The 24619-nt window shown below is 39.6% G+C and overlaps 1 protein-coding gene across 5 annotated transcripts; it reads right to left on the bottom strand.

Annotated features, from left to right (window-relative positions):
- Nucleotides 1-334: 334 nt before the first annotated feature.
- Nucleotides 335-9059, bottom strand: LOC138913815 (serine-rich adhesin for platelets). Of its 5 annotated transcripts, none has more exons than XM_070218674.1 (10): nt 8865-9059; nt 8758-8811; nt 8383-8469; nt 8091-8315; nt 6760-8031; nt 6100-6645; nt 1756-5805; nt 1003-1689; nt 700-936; nt 335-633 (listed from the first exon to the last, which is right to left on the bottom strand). In XM_070218674.1, exons 1-10 carry the CDS (start codon nt 8967-8969, stop codon nt 418-420), a joined length of 7479 nt encoding a protein of 2492 aa, XP_070074775.1. In that variant the 5' UTR covers nt 8970-9059; the 3' UTR covers nt 335-417. The 5 variants fall into 5 exon arrangements, with proteins under 5 accessions (XP_070074775.1, XP_070074777.1, XP_070074774.1 ...); XM_070218676.1 differs by having other exon boundaries at nt 8169-8318; XM_070218673.1 differs by having other exon boundaries at nt 8091-8318.
- Nucleotides 9060-24619: the final 15560 nt, after the last annotated feature.

Genomic DNA, 24619 nt, shown 5'->3' on the forward strand with positions numbered 1-24619 from the left:
ACCCAAAGTTACAGCTGTAAACATGTCGCAAGTTAATTGCTACAAACTACACAGAAAAAAATGAGATATGAAATATGGTATTTTCTACCTTATGTCAAATTTGTGATTCAAACATATCAACTTTTTTCATGTCATAAAATTTATAAGAATACTGTTTTAAAATACGAAGTTTAGTATTTTTTGTAAAATAAGATAAACATAATCTTTATCCATATCAAAATGATATGAATAACTTGATCATTGGAAAACGTCAAATTGACCAGCTCATATCAATCTGATATTTTGTCAATTTTTTTTCTGTGTATCCATAATGCTATCAGACGCCTTTGCCGTGTATCGTGTTTTATTTAAATGCTAAACGGACAGTGTAAAAATGTAATAATAATAATATTAAATTGGGCAATCGTAAATGTAGTTCTACACAAATCTCCTGTGACCCCGATGCAAGTGGATGAGGGGCTTCTTGTAGGTGTGCAGACGCCACTTGGTGGACCTCTTCCTTCCGATCATCTTCATAACGCGCCTCAATTTGCCCTTGCTGAGACCAGTTTTCTCGACCAACGATCCCATGCGCTGAAACTTGAGTCCCTCGTAGGAGTCAATCACCTTGCGATAGACCGTTTTAAGGGGAAGCTGAAAGTAGGCAAACATTTTAAATATAAACCAATTAAATCGATTTTGTAAAACTATCTTACCCACCTGCTCGCTATCCGGGGTACTTGGGGAAGAACCCGACCTTTCGGCCGCATAGGCCTGCAGATAGAACCTGCTGATGCGCCACTTGGGACGCTTGATTTTGGCAATGTCCTTCAGGACCCTGCGCAAGCAGCCCTTTGATAACTTGGTGCGCTCCCTGAGATCCCTGAGGGTCCTGTACTTGCGGCCCTCGAAGGCACCCCTAACGACGCGATCGACGTTCGGATCTGTTTCAGGTTGCTATAAAATAAGGTAACGGTTATGGTCATGGAAAAACTAAAAAAAAGTCTGGGAAATGAAAATTACCTGTGCAGGTGGCCCCGAATTTGATGGTGTCCTCGGTTCAACCCTGGAATTATTATTCACTTTTTGGTACCGACTATTAATACCCATTCCATGGTACTGTTGATGAGTCGGAACAGCGGGATAACTCGTTTGAGAACTCTGAAAACTTCTATTGGAATGAATCGGTTGCAAGGACTGAGCACTGTTGAAATGATGGGCAGATTGTGGGACATTGTTCACCGGATGGTTCCTTTGATAAGAAAGACTACTTCTCGGTGGGTGAACGACGCGATAGGGGTTATAATATGGATAATATGAGGAGGTAGGATAACGTCTCATCGGATGATCCCCTTGGTAGGCATAATTGCCCCTCATCGACTGACTCGTGGAATAGGGTTGGAGATGCTGCATGGGATGGACCCTGTGCTCCCACTGATCCCAGTGGTCCCAGTAGTGATCATACTGAGCCCACTGCTCCTCCTGAAAGGCCTGGCTGCTCCTCATGGGTTGGTGTACATAATACGATTGCCCACTTTGCGTCGGATGGACTCTCTGAAAAGCGTGATGATCACTCATTTGATGGTTCGAAATGTGTTGCATCGGATGGGGCGTCTGCAAGCATGGAGCCCTTTTCGTTGGAAGGGCTGTTGGAGCACCAATATTAGTTCTCACTGGATTTACTTGAGTCTCTGCCGACCTCGAATGACCCTGCAAAATATTATAGAAAAAATTGAGTTAGGAGAACATTGAAACCCGATCAAGTTAGCGTCTTACTTCCGGTACTTTAGACTCCACCTTTGGAATTTTATATTGCAGCAAAGGGCTTAGTTTCCTTGTTTTATCAACCGGATTTTGGGTTGGGTTTACGTTGGGTCCAGAAGATTTTGTATTACAGGGATACCTTTTTGGTTCCGAAACAGCGGACTCGGAAGTTTCGAGGTTTGAAGTACTGCGTTTCATATTTAGTTCAGCTGCTTTAGAAGTACTGGGTTTCATATTTAGCTCAGCGGATTTAGAAGTACTGGGTTTCACATTTAGTTCGGTAGTCTTAGAAACACTGGGTTTCAAACATAGTTTGGCGGCTTTAGAAGTACTAGGTATCATATTTAGATCGGTTGCCTTAGAAGTACTGGGTTTCATATTTAGTTCGGCGGCTTTAGAAGTACTGGGTTTCATATCTAGTTCGGTTAAATTAGAAATACTGGGTTTCATATTTAGTTCGGCGGATTTAAAAGTTCTGGGTTTCATATTTAGTTTGGCGGCTTTGGAAGTACTTGGTTTCAAATCTAGTTCTGTTTCTTTAAAAGCACTGGGTTTCATATTTAGTAAGGCTGCCTTAGAAGTACTTGGTTTTAAATCTAGTTCGGTTAATTTAGAAGTACTGGGTTTGATATTCAGTTCGGCGGATTTAAAAGTACTAGGTTTCATATTTAGTAAGGCTGCCTTAGAAGTACTAGGTTTCATATTAAGTTCGGCTGCTTTAGAAGTACTGGGTTTCATATCGAGTTCGGTTAATTTAGAAGTACTGTGTTTGATATTCAGTTCGGCGGATTTAAAAGTTCTGGGTTTCATATTTAGTTTGGCGGCTTTGGAAGTACTTGGTTTCAAATCTAGTTCTGTTTTTTTAAAAGCACTCGGTTTCATATTTAGTAAGGCTGCCTTTGAAGTACTAGGTTTCATATCTAGTTCGGTTAATTTAGGAGTACTAGGTTTCATATTAAGTTCGGCGGCTTTAGAAGTACTTGGTTTCATATCTAGTTTTGTTAATTTAAAAGCACTGGGTGTCATATTTAGTGAGGCTGCCTTAGAAGTACTTGGTTTTAAATCTAGTTCGGTTAATTTAGAAGTACTGGGTTTCATATTTAGATTGGCTGCTTTAGAAGTACTGGGTTTCATATCTAGTTTTGTTAATTTAAAAGTACTGGGTTTCATATTAAGTTCGGCTGCTTTAGAAGTACTGGGTTTCATATCTAGTTCGGTTAATTTAGAAGTACTGTGTTTGATATACAGTTCGGCGGATTTAAAAGTTCTGGGTTTCATATTTAGTACGGCTGCCTTAGAAGTACTGGGTTTTAAATCTAGTTCGGTTAATTTAGGGGTACTGGGTTTCATATTAAGTTCGGCTGCTTTAGAAGTACTAGGTTTCATATCAAGTTCGGTTAATTTAGGAGTACTGGGTTTCATATTTAGTTTGGCTGCTTTAGAAGTACTATGTTTCATATCTAGTTCGGTTAATTTTAAAGTACTGGGATTGATATTCGGTTTGGCGGATTTAAAAGTACTTGGTTTAATATTTAGTAAGGCTGCCTTAGAAGTACTAGGTTTCATATCAAGTTCGGTTAATTTAGGAGTACTGGGTTTCATATCTAGTTCGGTTAATTTAGAAGTACTGGGATTGATATTCGGTTCGGCGGATTTAAAAGTACTGGGTTTCATATTTAGTAAGGCTGCCTTAGAAGTACTAGGTTTCATATCTAGTTCGGTTAATTTAGGAGTACTGGGTTTCATTTTAAATTCGGTTGTTCTGGGTTTCATATTTAGTACGGCTGCCTTAGAAGTACTGGGTTCCATATCTAATTCGGTTGCTTTAGAAATACTGGGTTTCATACTTAGTTCGGAGGCTTTGGAAATACTGGGTTTTATATTTAGTTCGGCGGATTTAGAAGTACTGGGTTTCTTGTCTAGTTCAATTGCATTAGAGGTACTGGGTTTTACATCAGGTTCAGAAATACTGGAACCTTCGACTTTCACGTCCGGTTCGGAAATGATAGGCAAACCAAGCTTAAAAGCTGATACACCAGTTAAGTTCGCTACAGTCTGTTTTATTGGTTCGTCGATTAGTTTTGAGAGCCTTCGCTTAGGTGGTTCAGAAGTTTTACGATCGTTAGGCTTAGCTGGTTCAGAGGGTTTACGATCGCTGGGTTTAACATCTGGGTCGAAAAGTTTTGGACCACAGAGTTTTAAATCTGGCTCCGAAGACTTTTTATCTAATTCGGTATATTTCGTAATCGAGGACTTTGCAGAACTACGCTTTGCTGACGCAGGAATCTTAATATTAGGGGGTTTCAAATCAGTTTCCGCCTCTTTGTCATCAAGGGACATATTGGGAATATAGGGCTTTAAGTCTGCATCAGCATCTGATCGATTGCAGGTTTTCAAATCTGGTTCCGGAATTTGACAATTCAACGAGTTTACATCTGCCCCCGAAACGATCGGATTGCAAGCCATTAGATCTAGTTTACCGATTGTTTTTTTGGCCTTCGATTTATCTGGCTTAGATGACCTTCGCTTTCTGTCAGTTTTAGGACTGCAGGGATTCATAACTGACTCGGAACTTTTCAGTTCGCAAAGTTTAACATCAGTATATGATTTCACATTAGTTGCAATTGACTTGGGCTCCTCACAGGGCTCTAGTTTAATTAATTCTGCCTGGGGTTGTTTAGTCGTTGGTCCTGCTAAAACATCTGGTTCCGGAATTTGATGATCAACAGAGTTTACATCTGTCCCCGAAACGATGGGATTACAAGGCTGTTGATCTAGTTTACCAGTTGATTTTCGAGACCTTGATCGCTTTTGACTACAGGGAGTCATAGCTATTTCGGAAATTTTGGGTTCTTCCGAGTCCTCCAGATTATTTAATGGTGCCTCAGATTGCTTTGTCGTTGGGCCTGATGAAATCGCTGGTTGCGGAATTTGATAATCAACAGAGTTGACTTCTGTTTCCGAAACTATCGGATTGCAAGGCTTTAGTTCCAGTTCGCCAATTGATTTTCGGGCCCTCGATTTAACTGGTTTAGATGACCTTTCCTTCTTAACAGTTTTTGGACTGCAGGGATTCATACCTGATTCGGAAATTGATTTCACATCTTGTTCAATTGACTTGGGCTCTTCAAAGAGCTCCAGAATATTTAATCGTGTTAATTGTTTAACCGGATTTTGGTACTTCGGGTCTACATTCTTCGGTTTACGGATCGATTTCGAGACCTTTGGTTTTTTCGCTTCCTTTGGCAGTTTTGAAGACATTTTTTGATTACTTCGTTTCATATCTGGTTCAGAACTTTTAGAATTACTTGCATTCATGACTGGTTCAGAATTTGTATAATCACATAGCTTCACAGAAATTCCAGGACCGTTTGATTTTGATTCTGGTTCAGTATAAAGATCACTTGGTTTAATATCTGCTCCAGAAATTGTAGGATAAGATGGTTTCTCAACGGGCTTGCACATTATTGGATAACATGGGTTCACATGTGAGTCATTGATTGAATTCGAACTTATCGGTCGAACTAAAGATTTACCGATATTTACATAAGGTGCTACCGGTTTCGGCACTTTGAAAAGCGATTGTGCCTCCGATTGTTTTGCTGTCTGGTTGGTTGAAATATCTGGCAAACCACATTTCGCAGTGGAGTCTCCTTCCAAAGATTTTTCCTTCGGCTCTTGTACGAGATGTTCCTGGAAGTATGGATCTAAATTGTTCATTTCGTTGATCTTTTCCGGGGCCGTTGGTTTTACTGGCTGATCCATCAAAGTTATAGGATTTTCCTGCTTTATACCTGTTTCAGACAATTTTGGATTGCCCAGTGATACAGAATTTTCGGGAGACAGAATTTCGGGTTTCACATTAGACTCAAACATTTCCGGACTATGGGTCGGAATACTTGATTCATTGATTGATACCGAACCTTTACCGGATTTCCAATCAGTTGTGATTGACTTCGGCTCTTTGAAGAGATTCCAAATAGGTACTTGGGCCTCAAATTGTTTGCTTATTGAATTGATTGGAGCTTCTAGCAACGTACATTCCGCAGACTTTTCCTTGCCCTTTTTTATACATGGAAGCCAGAAAAGAAGGTTAATTAAATAAAATGTTAAATATATATAGCACTATCGATACTAACGATGGTTATGGTATGATTATTGATAGAATCTCTCAGGTAAAATAAGTAATTTTAAGGATATTATTTAGAACACGACTGCAGTTTAAACAAATTTATATTTTTTCACAAATCTTTTGATTCAAGGCATCAAGAGTTTTTCTTATTTTTCGCAATATGGTGATTAATTTTAATACCCGATAGTATTGATAATATAATATAGATAATAATAATTACTTACAACTTGAAACTTTGGGATCGGCTTGGGTTTTTTCTCGCAATCGCTGGCCCCACCCTCGTTTTCCGACGAAGAGGTGGAGGATTCCGACAGGTCTGGCATTGACATCAAATACTTTTGATCCGAATCATCAAATGGTCGCCATGGAATCGGCGATAGCATGGAAATCTGTGTGGATCCCAGATATTTTAGATGCTCTTCGAATGTGAGAGGATTCGTCACGGGCGTTTCCGGTGGCGATGGTGACTCCAGATGAGTTGGTAGTTCAACTGGTGGATCCGATTTATCAGGTGTAGGTTTTTTTTTCATCGGCTTGTCTGCCTCTGAATCTGAGGAAGATGACGAGGAACTCGATCCCGAGCTGGATCCTGAAGAACTCGAGCTGGAACTCGAAGAGGAAGACGACCTGGAGGACCCGGAGGAACTAGACGACGTGGACGAGCCGGATGACGAGCTCGAGGTCGAACGAGAAGAATGCTTCGACAAGCATGGAGATGCAGATCGGGATCTTGACACAATGGGCTCTTTCGGGGGCGCTTTCTCAGCAGTCTATAAAAAGAAACGAGGATAAATAAATTTTTTTAAAGATATGAAAATTTTAGATTTAAATATTTCCCATTTTCACTACTTTTTACCTGTTGAATATAAATATTTTTAACTTACATTAGTGTTGGCACTTGAATGTGATTTATCTTCGATTTCCGGTTTATTCAACATTGCCATCAGAGTTTCTATGTTCTTGCCCTTGGAATGAACCCTTGGGGTGACTTTGACCTTGGCCACGCTTGGGTTGGTCGGCAAGTTCAGGACTTTTCCCTTCGACTGTGTTTTGATGGCCGGATTGACGTAGTTCCCGGTTTTTTGAGCCACGGGCAGTCGGGGCTGAATCGGAGTTGCAGATTCCATTGGGTTTTTTATGGCAATGGGTGGTCCCATGGTTTCAGTTGCCTGTAGATCCTTGATCGGTATGGGGTTAATGGGTGCTTGTGCCTCATTTTGTTTCTTCTTCGCCGGTGCCTTAGGTTGTCGAGGTGCCCTTGGCTTTCGGGGCGCTTTCGGTGGCGCCTTCGGTTTGAGCTTAGCAGGTGCAGTGTCCACTGATCCTTCAGCAGGTGCATCCTTTCCAGCCTCCCCAGCTGGCGCCTTTTTAGGGGCCCTCTTTTTCCTAGGAGCTTTTGGCTTGATCACTTTGCCGATTGGCCGAATGGGTAGATTTTGACCAGAAACTATTGGCATTTGAGTACCAGGAACTATGGAGCTTTGAATAATCGGAACTAAGGCAATCGTTGGTGTTTCGGTTGGCTTAGTCACTTCCACACTGGCCTCGGTATTACTTAGCACTGGATTGGCGTCCATTGAAATCTTTGGAACCTTGGGTTTTTTGTTGTATGTTCTCTTGACACGAGGTTTGGGCAGAGGTTGATCTGCAGGCGGAGGATTGGGATTGGTATTGGGATCTTGACTTGGATTTGCAACCGAAGATTTCTTGGCCACCGGCTTGGTTTTCCTCGGCTTCTTGGGGGGACGGTTGGCCTCCCTTTCCCTCTTGGCAGCCTCCCTCATCAGCTGCGAAATACTGGGCTTCGACGGGGCCTGGATGGTCCTCTTGACCGGCCTGGGCTTCCTGGGGATCGCACTGGGGTGCACACCCTTGGTTGGCTTGGACGCCACTGGGCATGTCCTGGGATAATTTTTCAAAATCACATTTACCTCGCCAGTATCCATATTAGATGTTATATCGATTGGATTAGTTGTGGTCTCGAAACCGAACTCATTTGGCAGAGTTTCCAAATCATTTGTGGGTTTTTTCTTTTCCGGATTTGCTGGCTTTGGCTCTGGTTCATCGGAATTGATCAGCCATTTCTCCAGTTCGGATAGCAAAGATGGTTCGCTTGCAGTTGGGATAGAGTCCAGAAGCGGCAGCATTGCGAGAGGCTGTGGAAAAAGATTGGGAGTAATTAAAATACACTGATGTCTTCGGATGGGTTTCCTACATCGGAAAAAGATGTATCTTGCGATACGGGAGGCAATGGAGGAACTTGGTTCCTGTCTTCCGAAGAACCACTACATACATTCTCCACTGGTTGCATCTCCGGTGTGTCCATCCTCTGTATCGAGGGCTCTGCCACCGCATTTCCACTGTTCTGCATCAACAAATCATTCTGGTTTTCATCGAATCCAATGTCACTCCAATCAAATTCGTCCTCCATTCTCTGCTCCTGCTGTGAATTTGTAAACACTCAATTATGGATTTTATATTTGAAATATATTTCAAGTAAATCTTGCCTGCTCCATAAGGTTCACGTGTTCCGAGAAGAAGTCAATTAGCATGGAGTCCATGTTTCCTCCAGAATTGTTTGCTGCTCGGTTCGCCTGAAAACGAGAGCCGGAATATTGCATTGAATTTTTCATGTCAGAGTTTTGGAATGAAAAATCAAAGCCTACTAAGCAGATGTCAAAAAAGGGTTGCCTTCAAATTAAATTTATTAACACTGAAAAATTAAATTATTTAATTTATCCAGGTGGTTCAATAAATACCAAGTGTCAAGTCTTTAAGAAGCTTGTTTGTTTAAATAATTAATAAAAACAAATTTTCTATTTTATCTGGTCACACTGAGAGAATATTATTTTGGCAAAACGCGCAGTATTGTGGTAACTTGCCTGATTTTGTGCAGCTCTGGATGTGGAAGGCATCCCCAAGTCCTCAGGCGGGTTCTTCATTTGGAAATAGTGATTGAAAATATTTTTATGTTGGGCCTTGAACTCACCTGAGAACTGGCAGCACGCGAAGTCTCCTCCACTTGGTTGTCCACTCTCCCGAATGCCTGATGGCTTTCCATCCATTCGCCTTGATTTTGCCGCGAGTAACTCATGTTCAAATGGCGTTTTTTTCTTTTTTTCCTAGATTTACAAAAATTGAATAATTTTTGTTAGCGACGATTTTAAGTTACTTGGCCCACACACTTTTTAGAACTGATGTGACGACTTGCCTCCCTTTGGCAGCTCCAAATTCGATGACAGTTTTTGCCTATGCTACTTGGATCCAAAAAAAATAGAAACTCGGATTCAAGAAGTGCGAAATGAAATATACTATTCCAGGGAATAGTATTGGCATACGGCCAGAACTCGTCCACCTGCCGGGCTAAATGCTCTGCTTATTAATACTAATTTCAATTGGGGGCAAATAATATGCTTAGGTAATTTATGTACGGCATAATTCCGATCGCCAGTTGCCGTTCTCGGGCTCCTTTCGATGGTCAGAGCCACGGTGGCTCCTCCTGTTTGCCATTTGCCTTCATACGCACCGTTGAGCATTGGCATTTGTTTGCCAGGTCCTCCTGGCCAGGACCTCCTGTGCCTCGTCCTCATCCCGGTTCACTCCAGTTGCAGTTGCTGCTGTTGCTTTAGCAGCTCTTGTGGTTTATTATAACTGCATATATCATGCAAATATCCACACACAGTGTGGGTAGCGGCCAGGCGATTCTGGGTTCCCGAAAACCCCCCCGGCAACCGAAAATCCAAACACAAACACAAACAGAAACAGGCAGGAGGTCCTTGTATCAGAGGATGTTTGGTTTCTGGGGTGTGGCTGGTCGGGCTGGTCTTTTTTGAGGGCTGCAGTGACAGGTCCTTGCACAAATTCGGTTTTTGCATGCTTAGCTCTCGCCTTCTTTTCCCAGCCACCAGCCACCATCCACCAGCTAGCAGCACTCGTTTACGAGAATTATTTTATAAATTTTCATAGTTTTCACTTTGATTAAAAGTGCGGTCATGGCTTCTGTGGCCTGGATTTCTGCTGTGTTGGCCAGCTCCATTACCATGCGCAAAATGCAAAGGCCGGCCGCAAAAGTGCACGCAACGGAAATCGAGTGAAGTCCTGCGACAGCGTCTTACGGAAAATCCTGACCGGTTTTATCCAGTTAAAGGACATGCCCGGCATGATTTATAGTGTTTTTTTTTCTTCGGTTTAATTCCCAGCTCTGGCTGATTTGGAAATTAAGTCAGGTAAACCGGTTTCGGACAGCAGAAATAAAAAGCTTGAGCTTTAATACAAAACCTTTGGATTTTGCGGCCCGGTATCTTTAGAAAGTAAATGTAAAATTCATTAAAGTATGTAAGATATATGTTAGGGTTAGTGAGCAAAAGCCCATCAAAATGCAAGAAATGCTGAATTAAATATTAAATTTTAGTTTTATTTAAGTTTTGAATTTATTGTTCAAGAGAAAAATTACAAGATTTAGCTCTGTAAAGCTATAACACGGGAAAAAGTAGGGGAATCAGTGGAGTTTTCGGGAAAACAAAGACCATTTTAAGTAATAATTAAATAAATATTTTTTTTAAGTTATATAAACATATCTTTTATAGGATTGGGCAACCCTGAAGCCTAAAAGTCCATAGCGAAGTTTCTTCAGCTGCATATCAAGTATCTATTTATTTAAATTATTCCACTAACTACATGATTAATGGGCATATATAGTAAAACGACTTCTGATTTGGTCAACACAATACCTCAATCCGAAGCGTTTGCCAATTTGTGGCAATGTCTACAATTAATTTAGCCGAGCAAGGTCATCAATTTCAGTGGGTCAACAAATCCGGGGTCCAGATTGATTTATGCGCTCCACAGATTTGCGCTCAGTGTAGCCGCACACTTTGGATTAGCCAAGTATTCATTGCATTATTGGCATTAATTGCTCAGGCAGCAAAAACCGCACCATCTCTCCTTCGAGAGTATTTCATTTTTGTTTCAATATTTGACAAATGCATTTATAATTGCAGGCCGCAGATAAAATCCGATATGCCATCATCATCGTCTTCCGAGCAATTTGTAATTGGTAATTTATGGCATTTCCTTGTTGTCTTAACGAGCTTAGTAAAGCTCTTATTCAACCGACAAATTCCAAACTGCATTGGCACGTTGAGGTTGGCCAAAAATTATCGACTGCACAATTATTTCCAATGCCATTTGCAATTTACAGAGAAAGAAGAGTTGAAATCGAAAAAATATAAATAGTTGTTCAAAATATATTAATATATATAAAAAAAATAATATAAATGTAGAAAAAATTAAACTTTTTACCAAAAGCCCAGATTTAAATTTTGTAGAAAAAAATCATTAGTTTTTTGACCAAAACAATGGAGGTATTGATCCAAATATGAATTGTCATACCTTTCTGAACTCCTTATTAAATATCCTAACTATTGGCGTTTAAACCTTGACATTTTATTTATTTTTAATTTTTCGCAAAAAATTATGGGGTACCCCTTATAAAAAAATTAAAAATTGGCGAAAATTTTATTTTATCAAAATCACACGGAAAGTGTAATGGATTTATTTATTATTTTGTTATATATTAAAAACAGTATGTATTTTTGGTGTAGGACCATTTTTGGCCAAGTTACAGTAAAAAACAAACAGAAAAATGATTAAATTCTTAGCAAAAACCCCGTATTTAAATTTTTTACAAAAAATAAACCCTGTGAATGCTTTAGACCTTTATGTTTTAAAGTAAATCTTATGTCAAGCTATTCAATTCTTCACACACATTTTTAGTCCCAAACCCAAATGGCAGATTTGTGATTTGTGATGGTTTAACGTTAGAAATCTCACCCATATATATTTTTTTAATTGCCCGAACTTGTCATTTGCCGTCGACTGCCATTTAATTTCACTAATTAATTTGTTTTTCCCGAAAACACACACACTCGCACTCACAGCAAAGGATGAAATGAAGGGGGCGTGGGGGTGCTAAAGACACGCGGCAGCTGCCGCAAAAGCCAAAAACAACAATTAAACATAAATCTTATAAATTTCCGTAGCCAAAACTTCCTGCCAAGGCTTTTTGTCTCCGCATCCACATCCACCCCTCTCTTTCGCACGCCATATACCCCTCTCCTTCTTTCTTTCAGTCGAGATTTCTCGCCGTGCCACCGAGCATATTTCATTTCGGCTGCAACTTTTCCAAGACACGCCCACCACGCATGGACCCCGCCCCTCTTTTTCACCGCCCCCTTTTTCTCAGTCGAAAAAACTTTTCCCCAAAAAGCGGAGCGAAGAAGAAGAAGCTGAGAGAAGAAGAGGCAAGAGCGCATTGTTTGTTGTCTAACAGTCTATGACTATTTAAGACAACCCACATGCACACACTCAGACGCACAGTAGCGGTCAAAAAAGTAGCCCCGCACCGAAACGTAAGAAATCCACTAATTTCATGCTAAATTGATTTTATTTGAAGATATTTAAGAGTTTGATTTACTTACAGTTTTTAAATTTTTATTGTTTATTTAATTTGAAAGTGGTGTTATAACTCAAATTTTAAAACCTAAAATTATTTATTTTAAATGAATCAAATTAAGTTATTATTAGAAGTATTTCACCTTTTGAATTAACAGATTTAATTGAAATACTAGAAAACAATTAGACTATTAGTGAACCTTTGCATATTAATACAATTTAATTTGTTTTTATGGATTTTAAATTATAAATACAAGAATATACAGGTACCTAATTTAGTTTTAATGCTAGTACCTAGTACCTCATACGCAGGTGTAAGTGCACACATACATACACCGAAATGTAATTTAATTTTACTATTTTACTTTGGCTGCCGCTGGTTTTCAGTTTACAGTTACTTTGTTGGCGGAAAAGTGCAACAAGGCTACACACACACATGGACCACCACACATAACACATACAGACAGACACGCATCGAAGGACCACACAAAACATTTGTTACAATTTCCCACGTAAATACTTCCTGCCAAGAAAAGCTCTCGCACACACACACACATATGCAAAAGCACAATTATAATTGTCATAACACAAAAGCAGCTGAAAATTTAGTGCCAAGTGCGAAAAGTTCCACCAACTGAAGAAGAAGAAGGAGAGGCTGTAGAAGAATCGAGGGTTTTGTGGAACAAGTGCAATTCCCATTCTATGCGAGGGCAGCTCGATGAATTCTTAAATTCCTACTACCTCACTTAAAAAATTAAAAGAAATTTATTAAATTAAAAAACGATATGATTCGTTTGGTTAAGTATTTCTGAAAATGTAAAAAAAATCTCTAATTGCTATATTCAGGGGGAAATTTTTTAATAATACCCGAATTCAGAACCAAGCGACCCACGTATAACTTTTTGTGCTTTTTCCTTACCAGAAAACTCTACAAAATAATAAAACCATTTCAAATGCGCCAATGTGATTGGTTTTCTCTAAAAATCAATGTATTTCAATGGTTAATTTATGGAAAATGGAAAAATACATAAATACAGACATCTTAAAACTACTTTCTGCATACTTTTTTGATTTTTTTTCTAGCCCCACTCGCTGCACTGCCGCCATTTCCCGCACCCCTCCCCTCGGGACCAACTCTCTTTCTCTCTCTGGCAGTGACACGTTGATAAATGACATTTGCGGCGTCAATGTGAATTTTATAAATTCTCGCAACTTTCACGCCCGCTGCGAGCATCTTTTCCAGGGAGGGAAAAGCCAGGAAAAAGCAGGGAAAACTGGCAATGGCCAAAACAAAACGCTGACGCCAGCGGCAATAAGCCTGAATGAAAGTGCGGGCGGGGAAAATATGTGGGATGTGGGTGGGGTGGTGGTTGGGGTGGCAGTGGTAGTTTTTCGTCGCCTTGGTAGTTGCATATTTTTTATGACACTTTTGCGGCTTATCAACGTCATGGCAAACACATGCACTTGAGCCCATCCACGTTACTTTCGCCACTAACCAATTTCACATGCTCCATTCCGCATCCGCCCCGTTGTCACATTATTTACATTGTCAACAAGCTGTCGCTGGTTTTTCGCAGCTCAGCCGCAGTCCGTTCTTCATTTTCATTATGCTACTTTTTTCTCCCCAGCTTGCTGTTGATTTTTCGCCATTTTTTTTTTTGTTTTTAATTTTTCTACCCCAGTGAAAGTTTAATTACTATGGCCGAAATCTGACAGAGTCATGCTGTATGCTGTTAACTTTGCCAAGTAACTTTTTCCGCCGGGAAGTCTGGTGGGATGGTGGGTTGGTGGGCAACAGGTTACGATCGATCGGGAACCTTTGGAAAAGTGATGGAAAACTTGTTGATAACATACACAGAAAACAAAGTGAGAAAAGATCAGATTGTTATGTGCAAGTCAATTTTATTGTTAAAGATTAAGTCATTCATATCATTTGTATATCTAAAAAGATTTTGATTATATTATTTCACATTATTTGTTAAAAAAATACTGCTTTATTATTATAATTTTTAGAATTAATGGATTTTTTTTCATTTTTTTTAATGAACATATATACCAAGATTTTGTAATTACCTATATTTTAAATTAGATAAAAAACTTTAAACGTAGAAATATAAATTAATTTTATAATTTACCTATAGCACAAAAAATAAGGCTCCCAGTGGCCTTCAAATCTATAGATATTTATTTAATAATTTTATTTTTCTCCAAACCATGCTCACCTTCCAAAAGTGTCCCGTGTCAAGTGTCAACTGTCTGACACTCGATGTGCAAATTAATTCATTTTATAATCCAATTTGTAATTTATTCAACAAAGGACCATAATGGTAATAATACATTTTTAATATTTAAAAATCTACCTTTTGATTTACCAAAGCGAGTTTATATACTTACCAAGTAAAATTAAATTACTTGAGGTATTCCAATTGCAGCGTAAGCATTTAAATTAAGTTTACAATTTGGCCGGCACACAAAATCAGACTTCGTTACCTGAAATAAAGCTGCCGGTGGCCTTAAAGTCTATAGATATTTCTTTGTCTATTTTTTTGAAGAAGTCTGCTCTCCAAAACCCAACCACCCCCACCCTGCCCACAGGGTCCCGTGTCAAGTGTCAACTGTCTGACATTCGATGTGGCGCCCAGGTCTCGAAATGCTAATGAACTTGGGTAATAAGTCGCCTGACCTCGACCCCCCACCCTGCATCTCAGGTGTCTCTTCCTTTATAAGTCTCAGTGGGCGGCGGTGGGCAGCAGGCCACGTTTAACAATTTGCAGCCTTAATGTGGCACCAAAGTGTTAAAGTCCATGTGGCCCATAAGTTGGCCGGTGGAAATGTCCGTAATGTATGGTCTGAGTACGTGTCGCCCAGTCCCTTTTCAATGGCGAAAGCCAAGAAGTTGCGGCGAAAGGGGTTTGGGCTGGGGAAAGGCTGGAGTTTAATTATGAGCCCGACCCGAGCTATTAAAACAACTCTCCGGCAATATCTAATGTGGGTGGTGGGTGGCAGGTATCAAACATTCAAAGCCAGCCAGCCCAAAAACGACCTTGTCCGGCGGTTTTGCCATTTCGATATCGACGAAAAATTGCCTTCCATTTGGCGAGGGAGGGACACTGAAACAGACTTTAAAGTGTAATTTCTGTGGTTACATTTGCCAAACATAAATCTAATGGATATTAATACAAGTTAGGGCCATAGCATCGCCATTCCCATCCTCGGTGATCCACCTCTCCGGCCGAAATTGTACGTGAGCTCGTATATTTTACGTGCCCCGGGTCCGGGCTTTTCAGTCCCAGCTTCGGTTTCAGTTTCAGTTTCAGACCAGGCTAGGATTTTGGGGCCCGAATAGCGATTTCCGGCATTTGCGGAGCCTCATTTCTGGTTTATTATAATTCAACACGAATGTGTGCGTGCGGGTTGAGGATGGAGGGTGGGGGATAGAGGATTGAGGGTTTCGGAGGGGCTATAAAATAGTGTGCGGGATGGACGAGTACGAATACGAATACGAATCCACATTAGGTCTCGGTCCACATCAAAATATTTCAATTTTGCAGTTCGCTTTTGCGGTGCTTTTGCCATTTCAATGTTGTTTGCCTCCACTCGGCAAATGTACCTGCACAAAGAACAAATAGGTGTACAAATTAGTTTTACTTAAATTAGTTTTATCGATCCTATCGAAAATTTGAAAACATTAACTACAAAATACTTAAACTACAAAAATTAAATTGAACACTAGTGATTGAATCAGCATATCAGAAAATATGAATATATCTACATTTTACAAAAAATTTTATTAAAAATATACTTATCTGTTTTAAAAAAATATTAAAAATCATATGTAAAGTTTAATTATTTAGCTGAGCGATAGTATCGATATTGGGTTTAAATCATCAATTTTTCCTATATCTTTAAACCATCGATGGTATCGATAGTGCAGGTAAAGAAGGCAAAACCAGTTTTCCCAAAATTAAAAACAATCACTTAAAGAATCTGTTTTTATCATAGTCTTTTATTTTTCTGCCAAATTGTTTTCCTAATTTATTTCAATGTACTTTTTGACGAAGTGAGGTGAACGTTTCAAGGGGTTTTCAGCTTTTCTTGGCTGCCATAAAAAAGCCCATATCCGTTTGCCGTATGAGATTTAATGCGCTTTATGCAAAGCGCCGAGCTCTCATTTAAATTAGATCAGGTCCAGAAAATGGCCGAAACCCCTTCAGCCGCCGAAGGTCGTTGGGGCGGGAAGGGGTGCGGAAAAGTGGGGGGCGGCGGGTGGAAAAGTGCCAGCAAGGACTGCCTGAAAATGTCTTAATTGCTTCAGTTCCTGCCTGACATCCAGAAGTTTGATTAAAAAGTTCGCACGTCACTCAATGACGCTAATCAAAGAGCGTGAGAGAGAGAGAGCGCTATATAGATGGGAAAGAGATGGGGCTACAAAGCGAAAGTTTGTTTCAATCAATGCGGTTGGCAGATATATATATATATATATATATATATATATCCGTATATAGCTACAAATTCTAGGAGCAAAGTTGTAAACGAGCACATAAATAACTTGAATTCAGCCCGGGGTTCTGGATTCTGTATTCTGTTTTCTGGATTGTGGAACTGGAGGAAAAGCTAAGGCCGCCAAAACGTCAATGGAATATCAATTTTAAAGCAGCCAGAAGTCGGATGCGGATACGGATAATAGACACAGATACTGATGGAGGATAGAGGGGGCAGAATGCGGAATACAGGACGCAGGATGCAGGATGCTGGATGCGGGATGTATGGACATGGACACTGGCTCATCGCAAAGGGGTGCCCTGAATAAATAAGAATTCCGCAGGGACGGCCTCATCGCTCCACAGTGCATACGTATTACGTACATATGTGGCCATGTATTCAGGTCTATGACAATAACTTGACGCTAAGCCCAAGTCAAAACTGGAATTGAAATGCAAGCTGGTGGAAACGAGCAACAACACATGGGTGGCCAAGGGGACTTGGATCCAATGGGAATGGGAATGGGCTACGATATATGGGGGAAAGATGCATCGGGGATTTGTCGAGCTGGCTAAGATGTAAGCCGACGGGGTTGTCACTCCTCTTATTTATTTTGATGCAAAAAATAGCTAGATGGATGGCATAGGGGATAGTGTTTATTGTAGAGTACAGTTGTTTATGAACTGTGTATTTTACTTCGTGATCCCTAGTCCCTTTTTTTGGATAACCTGATTTATAAAAAAAAAAACGCCGGGATCAAATCGATATGCGCATGGTAAATTTAAATGCAAGCTTATCTAGTCGAAATTTATTCCACATAACATCAAATCGATCATCGTTCCATATCAAGTTTTTTTTTGGGTGCAGTGCTTTCACCCGTAACCTTTTATATTTGCTCTGTTTCTATTTGAGAATTTCTGCACAATTTTCTGAATTTCCGCATCCTTCTTCTCGGCACGTGGTCCTTCCATTTGAAATCCCTGTCAGCTTCCAATTTGAATGTAGCTGCCAGCCAGCAGTGCCATTGTTATTTGCCTCTCATCTAATTCAATTATAGCCACGAATATTGGATCATAACTGCCCGACAACCTTCTTTGCCAGTCCCGCTTTTCCGGCCAAGTCGGCGAACAACAAATCTTTGTTGTTCGGGCCGAAAGCGAGGGACATGGCCAACAACTAAAAGAGACGGCTAACGAAAATAACCCACACAAACACTCGCAAAAAAAACGGGAAGAGCTTCGGCCAAGATGAAGCTGGAAAAATGCCGATAAACGGAAATACAAAACAAGAAACGTGCACAAATCTAATTTCCAAACAACACGCGCAGAGGCAAACAAAAAAGGGAAAAGGAGCGAGGAAAACTGCGGGGAAAACTGAAATGTAGAAGACCAGAAAAAAATAACAACAAAAACAAAGCAAGAAAGGCTAAGACCTCCAGAAAAAGCAGGCGATACCCTCGCTTTAAGTATTTTCCATTGCTGAAAATTCATAAGCTTAAAATTATTCAATAAACGCCAAGTTACTAAATTAATAAATTATTTTTAATTTCTTTAAAATAATAATTTTAACACCACTTAAACCGCTTTGTAAAATCAAACCATTGCAACTTAATAAGAAACCTAATTTGACAGCTAAAAATTTCAAAATTTACTCCATAATAAATTCTTAAGACCCTTTTTTTCCTTTTTTATTTTTCAAAATTGGTTTTTAGAAATACCTTTTTGAAATATTTTTTCTAGGGTATGGCAACAACATGCGCGATGACGACGATGGTAAAATTGAAATGGAGATAGACGGCAGCGGGAGCGAAAGAGAGAGGGCGAGGCGGAGCAAAGTGAAACTTTTCAATATCCGCATCCGCTCATGAATAATAATTTATAATGGCCGTGGCCGCGTGTCATAAAAAATCGAGCGGCAGGAGCCTCGCCTTCGACTTTGAGTTCCACTTTCAGTTCCACTTCCACTTTGACTCCGAGGACAACTTCTTTCCCGGACGATTGATGTGGCTCAGCTGGGGCGAACAAGTGTCTAAACCACCTGCCACCTGCCGCCTCAAACGGCTTTCCTATTTTACAGTGATTTCTGAATCTGAAAACTGCATAATGTATACAGGGTTATTTTGCTAGTTCTCCAATTTGTTACCACAAATCGTATCTGTTGCTTGAACAATGAAATATTGGTATATTTTTTAAACTTGGCTAATGGTATTTTAATAGTCAAAATAAATCAGTAACATTTCTTAACAAATAATAAATATATATTTCAAGGGTATTTTTATCATGTTTCACTTAAATTTTTTGGAATGCAAATTAGAGCCTGAAAGTTATCGATATTTTCACTATATCATATATGTTTTAAAGAGAAATCCCACAATGAATACCGAGATATAGCAAACGATCTAAATTTTTCAAAAATCTTCTAAGGTACAAATTTAACTTTTGCTGTCCTTTGCAGTTTAAAAACGGAAAGTCAAAACTACATTTTATTCTTGAAAATTAAAAGTTCCCAAGTTACCCAATGGTAACTTTAGTTTGAGACTTAGGATTTCCACAAAAATATACATTGTGATCCTTAGCCCTGTAATCACTGTACTTTGGCGTTGACAAATAAAAAGTTGTGAACGAAAATGTAACTTTGGTTCAATGGCGAGCTGAGCAACATGTATGGGTCTGGTTTCCGGGGACTCTGCAGGCAGGAGACGGCTTTTCCGTTCCGTTGATGAGTGTGTCACCTGCTACACCTGTATTCCACACCACACCACATCGCCACGCCCCCCTAGCCAACCGCCTTCTGCTGCAGAAACCGGAAAAAGTTTGCTCGCTCTGCGGTTTTTTGCGTTTAGCTTATGAATATGACAGCAACTTTTGCGAGCAACTGTACTTGGCGACTGTACTCGTGCTCGTACTCGTTTTAAGTTAATGAAACTGCCTTCCCAGCTCACTCAGTGTTAATTAAATGGCACATATCACATGCAAATGAAATGCGAAACGAACTCTTGCCAATTATACATATGCACGCACAAACTGGCATTTTAAGGGCTGCTTTCACCTTTATTGCCTGCTTTCCCCCGGCCGATTTTCACGTAGCCATGATAATGATAAAACTTCGACTGGATTGTTACAAAATCACCGCCAGCCCACTCAGCCGCGGCCCATCAAATTCTTATTAGCGCTCAATTTCAATTGATTCGCCGCACAGAAGGAGAAAAAAACTTTTCCAATCAGCCCAAGACCAAACAATCCTTCTCGAAGGAAAGCCACCCTGCTAAAAAGTTCGAGAGCTCCTCTCTTTCGCTCGCTAAAAACCCAATTAAACGCGTCATTAAATTATTTCGCAATTTGCATATATTTCGTATTTCGACTCAATAAAATTTCACACCTGAGTGAACGACCTCCGCCCACACACGCGTGCACCTGCCCCCCTTTTTTTCGAACCAACCAACGAACCAACCGACCAGCCACCCAAACACCCACCCACCTTCATTAACCCACGACAAGTTTTCTCTTTTCCGTATTTTTCCCCGTTTTGTTATTTTCCTTTTGCTCGGCATTTCATTTCATTTTATTTTATTTTATTTTATTTGTACTTTTATTTTTATTTTCATTTTCATTCTTCAATTTGTTGTTGATGTTGTTCTTAAACTTGTTTTGCTGTTGGCACAGCGCACACACATCATGTACATTAAATTTATAAGCGAACTTATGCTGTTGTGCAAATATATATTGTTATCGCATTAGCTTAAATAGTTGCGGTTAAGGCGAGATGAATTTCTTTGGAATTTCAATTGGTCAGGGTCGAGGAATCTCGAAAGCTCACGAACGTTTTTTCCTAGCCGAATGGAAAGTGTATTTTGGTTAGCCATTTCTAAATGTCCTTGGGGCTTACAAAATCGAAGAGAATTATTTCTAAAACTTTAATCATTTCTGGCGAGCTAAAATTGCCTGAAAATTGGCTAAAAAATATACTCTTAGAATGGATTTTTTTGATGATTGTAAATTTAAACCGATTAAATATTTATTTGTGTTTTAATAATTTAAAATGTTATACGTTTTTCGATTTTTCCGTTATATTTTTATTCTTTTGCGCTTTCATGATGCCTGAGAACGTTCCACTTGATTTATAAGCCCCTAAATGTTAAGGATATTCCGAAAAAAAAGAGGTTATCCTAAGGCCAGCCGAATCGAATCCCTTTTCGGGGGTCCTCAAATGAAGCCAATGTTTCCTCTGGGGATCTCCCTAAATGACCCAGAAATGTATGCAATACGCATTTAATTCATTTTTTCACCCTTTTTTTAATTTCTTCAAATATCTCAAACCAAAACCCTCCATGCGCCCCCTCGTTTCGTCCAGCAATGCACGCACATAAAATAAATAAATACGGGGGAAAAAACGGGAAAAGCGTCTACATGAGACGCATATTTAATTCCCCCCGACCCCTTGGTCCTGTCACGAAAGGATTTTTCATAGCCTCCTGGCTTTGGACTCGGTTTTGTATTTTTTTGCGCTGTGCCTCGCTTTGTTTTGTTTTGTTTCAGGTTTTTCGCTTTGTCGCTGTTTTCATGCTTCAGCAAAGGGTATTATATTTCAAGGCATAAGTTTGCAATTTTGAGAATGTATTTACCAGTTCTCCCAATTTTCAAAGACATTGTCGATAAATCGAAGAAAGAGCAACCATTCTCGTTTTTTTAACCTCCGATAGATATAAATCCAAATATTTTTCGATCCAGGGTATTTACAATTTCGATTCCCAAGCCAAATCTCAACTTCTTGTTAAATTTCATTTTGTGCATACTTTATTTTTATTTCCTTCATTATTAATCGCTTGTTTACACACCAGAAACGCAGCCTGCATGTATGTGTGTGACGGAAAATGTGTGTGTGTGTGCGTTTGTGTCGGTGAGGGGGTGCGGCCCGAGGGCGGGCCAGAAAATTCTTTAAATTTCGAAACACGCAGCGACGAGCCAAAGTTTTATTATATAATGAAGTGCGATCGTAAATCACATTAATTGCCCGCTAGATGGCGCTGTCAGTGTTCAATATGGCGGCCTAAAAACCAAAATGGCCGACGTGCAAACCAATTAAGTAAAAAGAGAAGGGGAGAGGTGAAAATGGAGGGGTCTAGAGGGAGTACAAACGACAGGTCGATAAAAATACGTCATTGAATTTTGAAAAAAAAGTTCCATTAATAAAAGAATCTAAATAAAATATAAAAAGCGTTTATTAAATTTATTGAAAACTTTGTATTAATTTTCATTTCTTTACAAAAAAGTTTAAGTTTTATAAACCTTAGCCTTTAAATTAAATTTGTGTTATTTTAATGTTGAATTAAATTTAATTTAAGCACAATACATTTTGGGGTTAGGTTAGGCGAAATAGTCAAATAAATTTATTATTGTTACTCTAAAGATAAAAATATTTTTAAAGTTCAATAGAAAACTGGTGCACAAGAAGTAGTGACAAAGACAGCCAGTGCCGATCAAAGTTTAATTACAATTTTTCCGATAACAAAAACCCCTTTAAAACGTAATTTACAAGTGACAGCAAACAACGAGGAGCCCGAATAAAAAAACTTAAAAACTTAATTGAAACGAGAAGGGTTGCGGGAAGACAGCGTTTAAAACAAACAAAAAATTGCCACACACACATGGTGTGTTATGAACTCCCCCGTTTTATAGGGAATCGCCACCTCTGCCACTGATAAAGTTCAAAAGTGAATGCTTTTTAGTTGCACAAATTGCCAAACAAACAAAATTCAGCGCGGTACAAAAAAAAAGAATGGAAAACACAACAACACGGAAATCCAGAGCAACAACAACACACACACACATCAAGTCAAGGCAAGCCAAACAAAACTGTCCCTGGAAAAACCCCAAACTAAACGCCACCACCACGACCACTTTCTCCGCCCACCAATCGCCGAAGAAAAACTCGAAAATAGAGTGCAACAAAAAAGGACAGGAGCTCGCATGTAAGTGCACAGAAATATAACTGCTTTTAGTTTCCGCTTCCGTTTTAATGCACCGCGCACCGCGGTCACACTGGTCGCTGTGGTCACACTGGGGTGGTGGGTGGTGGGTTGATGTGTTGTGTTCACAAAAAGTGGGTGGTGCTCAGTAGGTTGGCCCACTGATAGAAATCAAGGCTATTGAAAAAGCAAACCAAAGTGCGGCTGAGTAAATGCTCTTAGACCGAAAGGTTTTCAAAAGCGATCCAAAAAAAGGGAATTGAAAGGAAAGTGTTCGCAACAAGGAGTTAAAAGTGCAGCAAGAAACAATGACGATAATGGAAAATCTAGCAACAGGAGGAGATCAGCTGAAAGTATAGTCTATGGTGTAATAATCGAGTAAAAACATAGATTCACCTATTTAAATATGCTTTTTAGGGAACACTACGCACAAAATTAACTTGAAAAACGAATTCAAACATTAATATTTTAATAACTCATTTATAAACAATAAATGAAGTAATATTAAATATTCTCTTATGATAAAATAACATTGAAAACATGAACATCTGCCAGAAAGTGTATTTCAATGTCGAATTTTTGGGTTGGAAGAGGATATACGTATGTTGAGACCAGGGCAAGTTGGTTACATTTCTCGAATTGGTCGAGTTTCGGTTGGTTAGTGGGTGGATAGTGGGTCCAGAATTGGTGGTTGGCAGCAGCTTTTGTCCTGCGTTGGCGGACTCTCTCCTTTATGTGCAATATTTTGTAATTTTATTTGTTTGCCGCTTTAGATTTGAGTTTTTTCAAGGTTCGAGTGGCATATTTTCCGCGACCTCAGTTTTAATTGACACATAAATGGGCAGAGAAAGGGGGGAGAGCTCAGTTAGCGGATGTTCGCAGCGGAAGCCGAGTTTTGTTTCCATTTTTCCGCTCGATTTTTGCTTCATTGCGGCGTGATATGAGCAACTTCCGCCTTGCACTTTGCATTTCCGGCCAGCGAACAAAGCACGCGTCATTTGTCAGAAGTCCCGCCACTCCCCCACCAGAATGCCTCCTTTCTGCAGCACTCGCATCGGTTCACTGTCATCCGCAGCCGACTCCATCAATCTGACAGGTGGCAAGTAAATTGAAACTCCATTGAAAGCCGGAGTTGCAGGTGCAAGGCGAAAGGCGTCGGTGGGGGAAAACAGGAGACGGACAAAGAGGCATATTAATTACTGGCAATCCTGCCAGACTTTCAATCCAAAAAGACCAGTACTACAGGGCAATTAGGGAGCCTTATGAAAAAGGGCCCATATCAAATGGACAAACTGCAGAAAAGTTTTCTTTCAGCGTTCACATCAATATGTTTTATGAGGAGTAAGTGGGGCTGCTTTCAACAGGAACTGTTCCTTTCCAATTTTATCACTGTGGACGAATCGAACGCCCATTGTCTCTAAATGACGGAAGATACAGATACGACGCATTGTGATAGAAAATACCTATTTAGTCAAGAAGCTTAACTATTTCCCTAAAAGGGTCCGAATAAGAAAATTATGTTAATTTAGGTATATTTAAACTCTTATTGTTGAGACAGCATTCGTCACTATTTTTTTCAAGTCTAGACATTTTAATTTTTTTTTGCAAAAAATCATGATGTTATGCGAAAAATGGTAAAAAATTAAATTTCTCCAAAAGTGTTGATAAAATATCAGTTTTTTGCCAAAACAAAGGAAATAATAGCCCAAATTTGAAATGACATACCTTGATAAACTCGTAGCTTAATTCTGAATAGATTTGCGTTCAAATCTGGAAATTTTATTTTTTTGCCATTTTTTGCAAAAAATTATGATGTGACCCCTTATCAAAAATGCGAAAATTGG

This window comes from Drosophila takahashii, chromosome X (genome assembly GCF_030179915.1).
Source record: "Drosophila takahashii strain IR98-3 E-12201 chromosome X, DtakHiC1v2, whole genome shotgun sequence".
NCBI classification, from domain to species: domain Eukaryota; kingdom Metazoa; phylum Arthropoda; class Insecta; order Diptera; family Drosophilidae; genus Drosophila; species Drosophila takahashii.

Excerpts from the sequence above, each read along its gene's own strand:
- LOC138913815 (XM_070218673.1), bottom strand. The coding sequence starts at position 8,969 with ATGAGTTACTCGCGGCAAAATCAAGGCGAATGGATGGAAAGCCATCAG. Across the intron at positions 8,470-8,757 it reads CCAGAGCTGCACAAAATCAG|GCGAACCGAGCAGCAAACAA; the intron begins GCAAGTTACCAC and ends TCTCGTTTTCAG. Across the intron at positions 6,646-6,759 it reads ATTCAAGTGCCAACACTAAT|ACTGCTGAGAAAGCGCCCCC; the intron begins GTAAGTTAAAAA and ends TTCTTTTTATAG.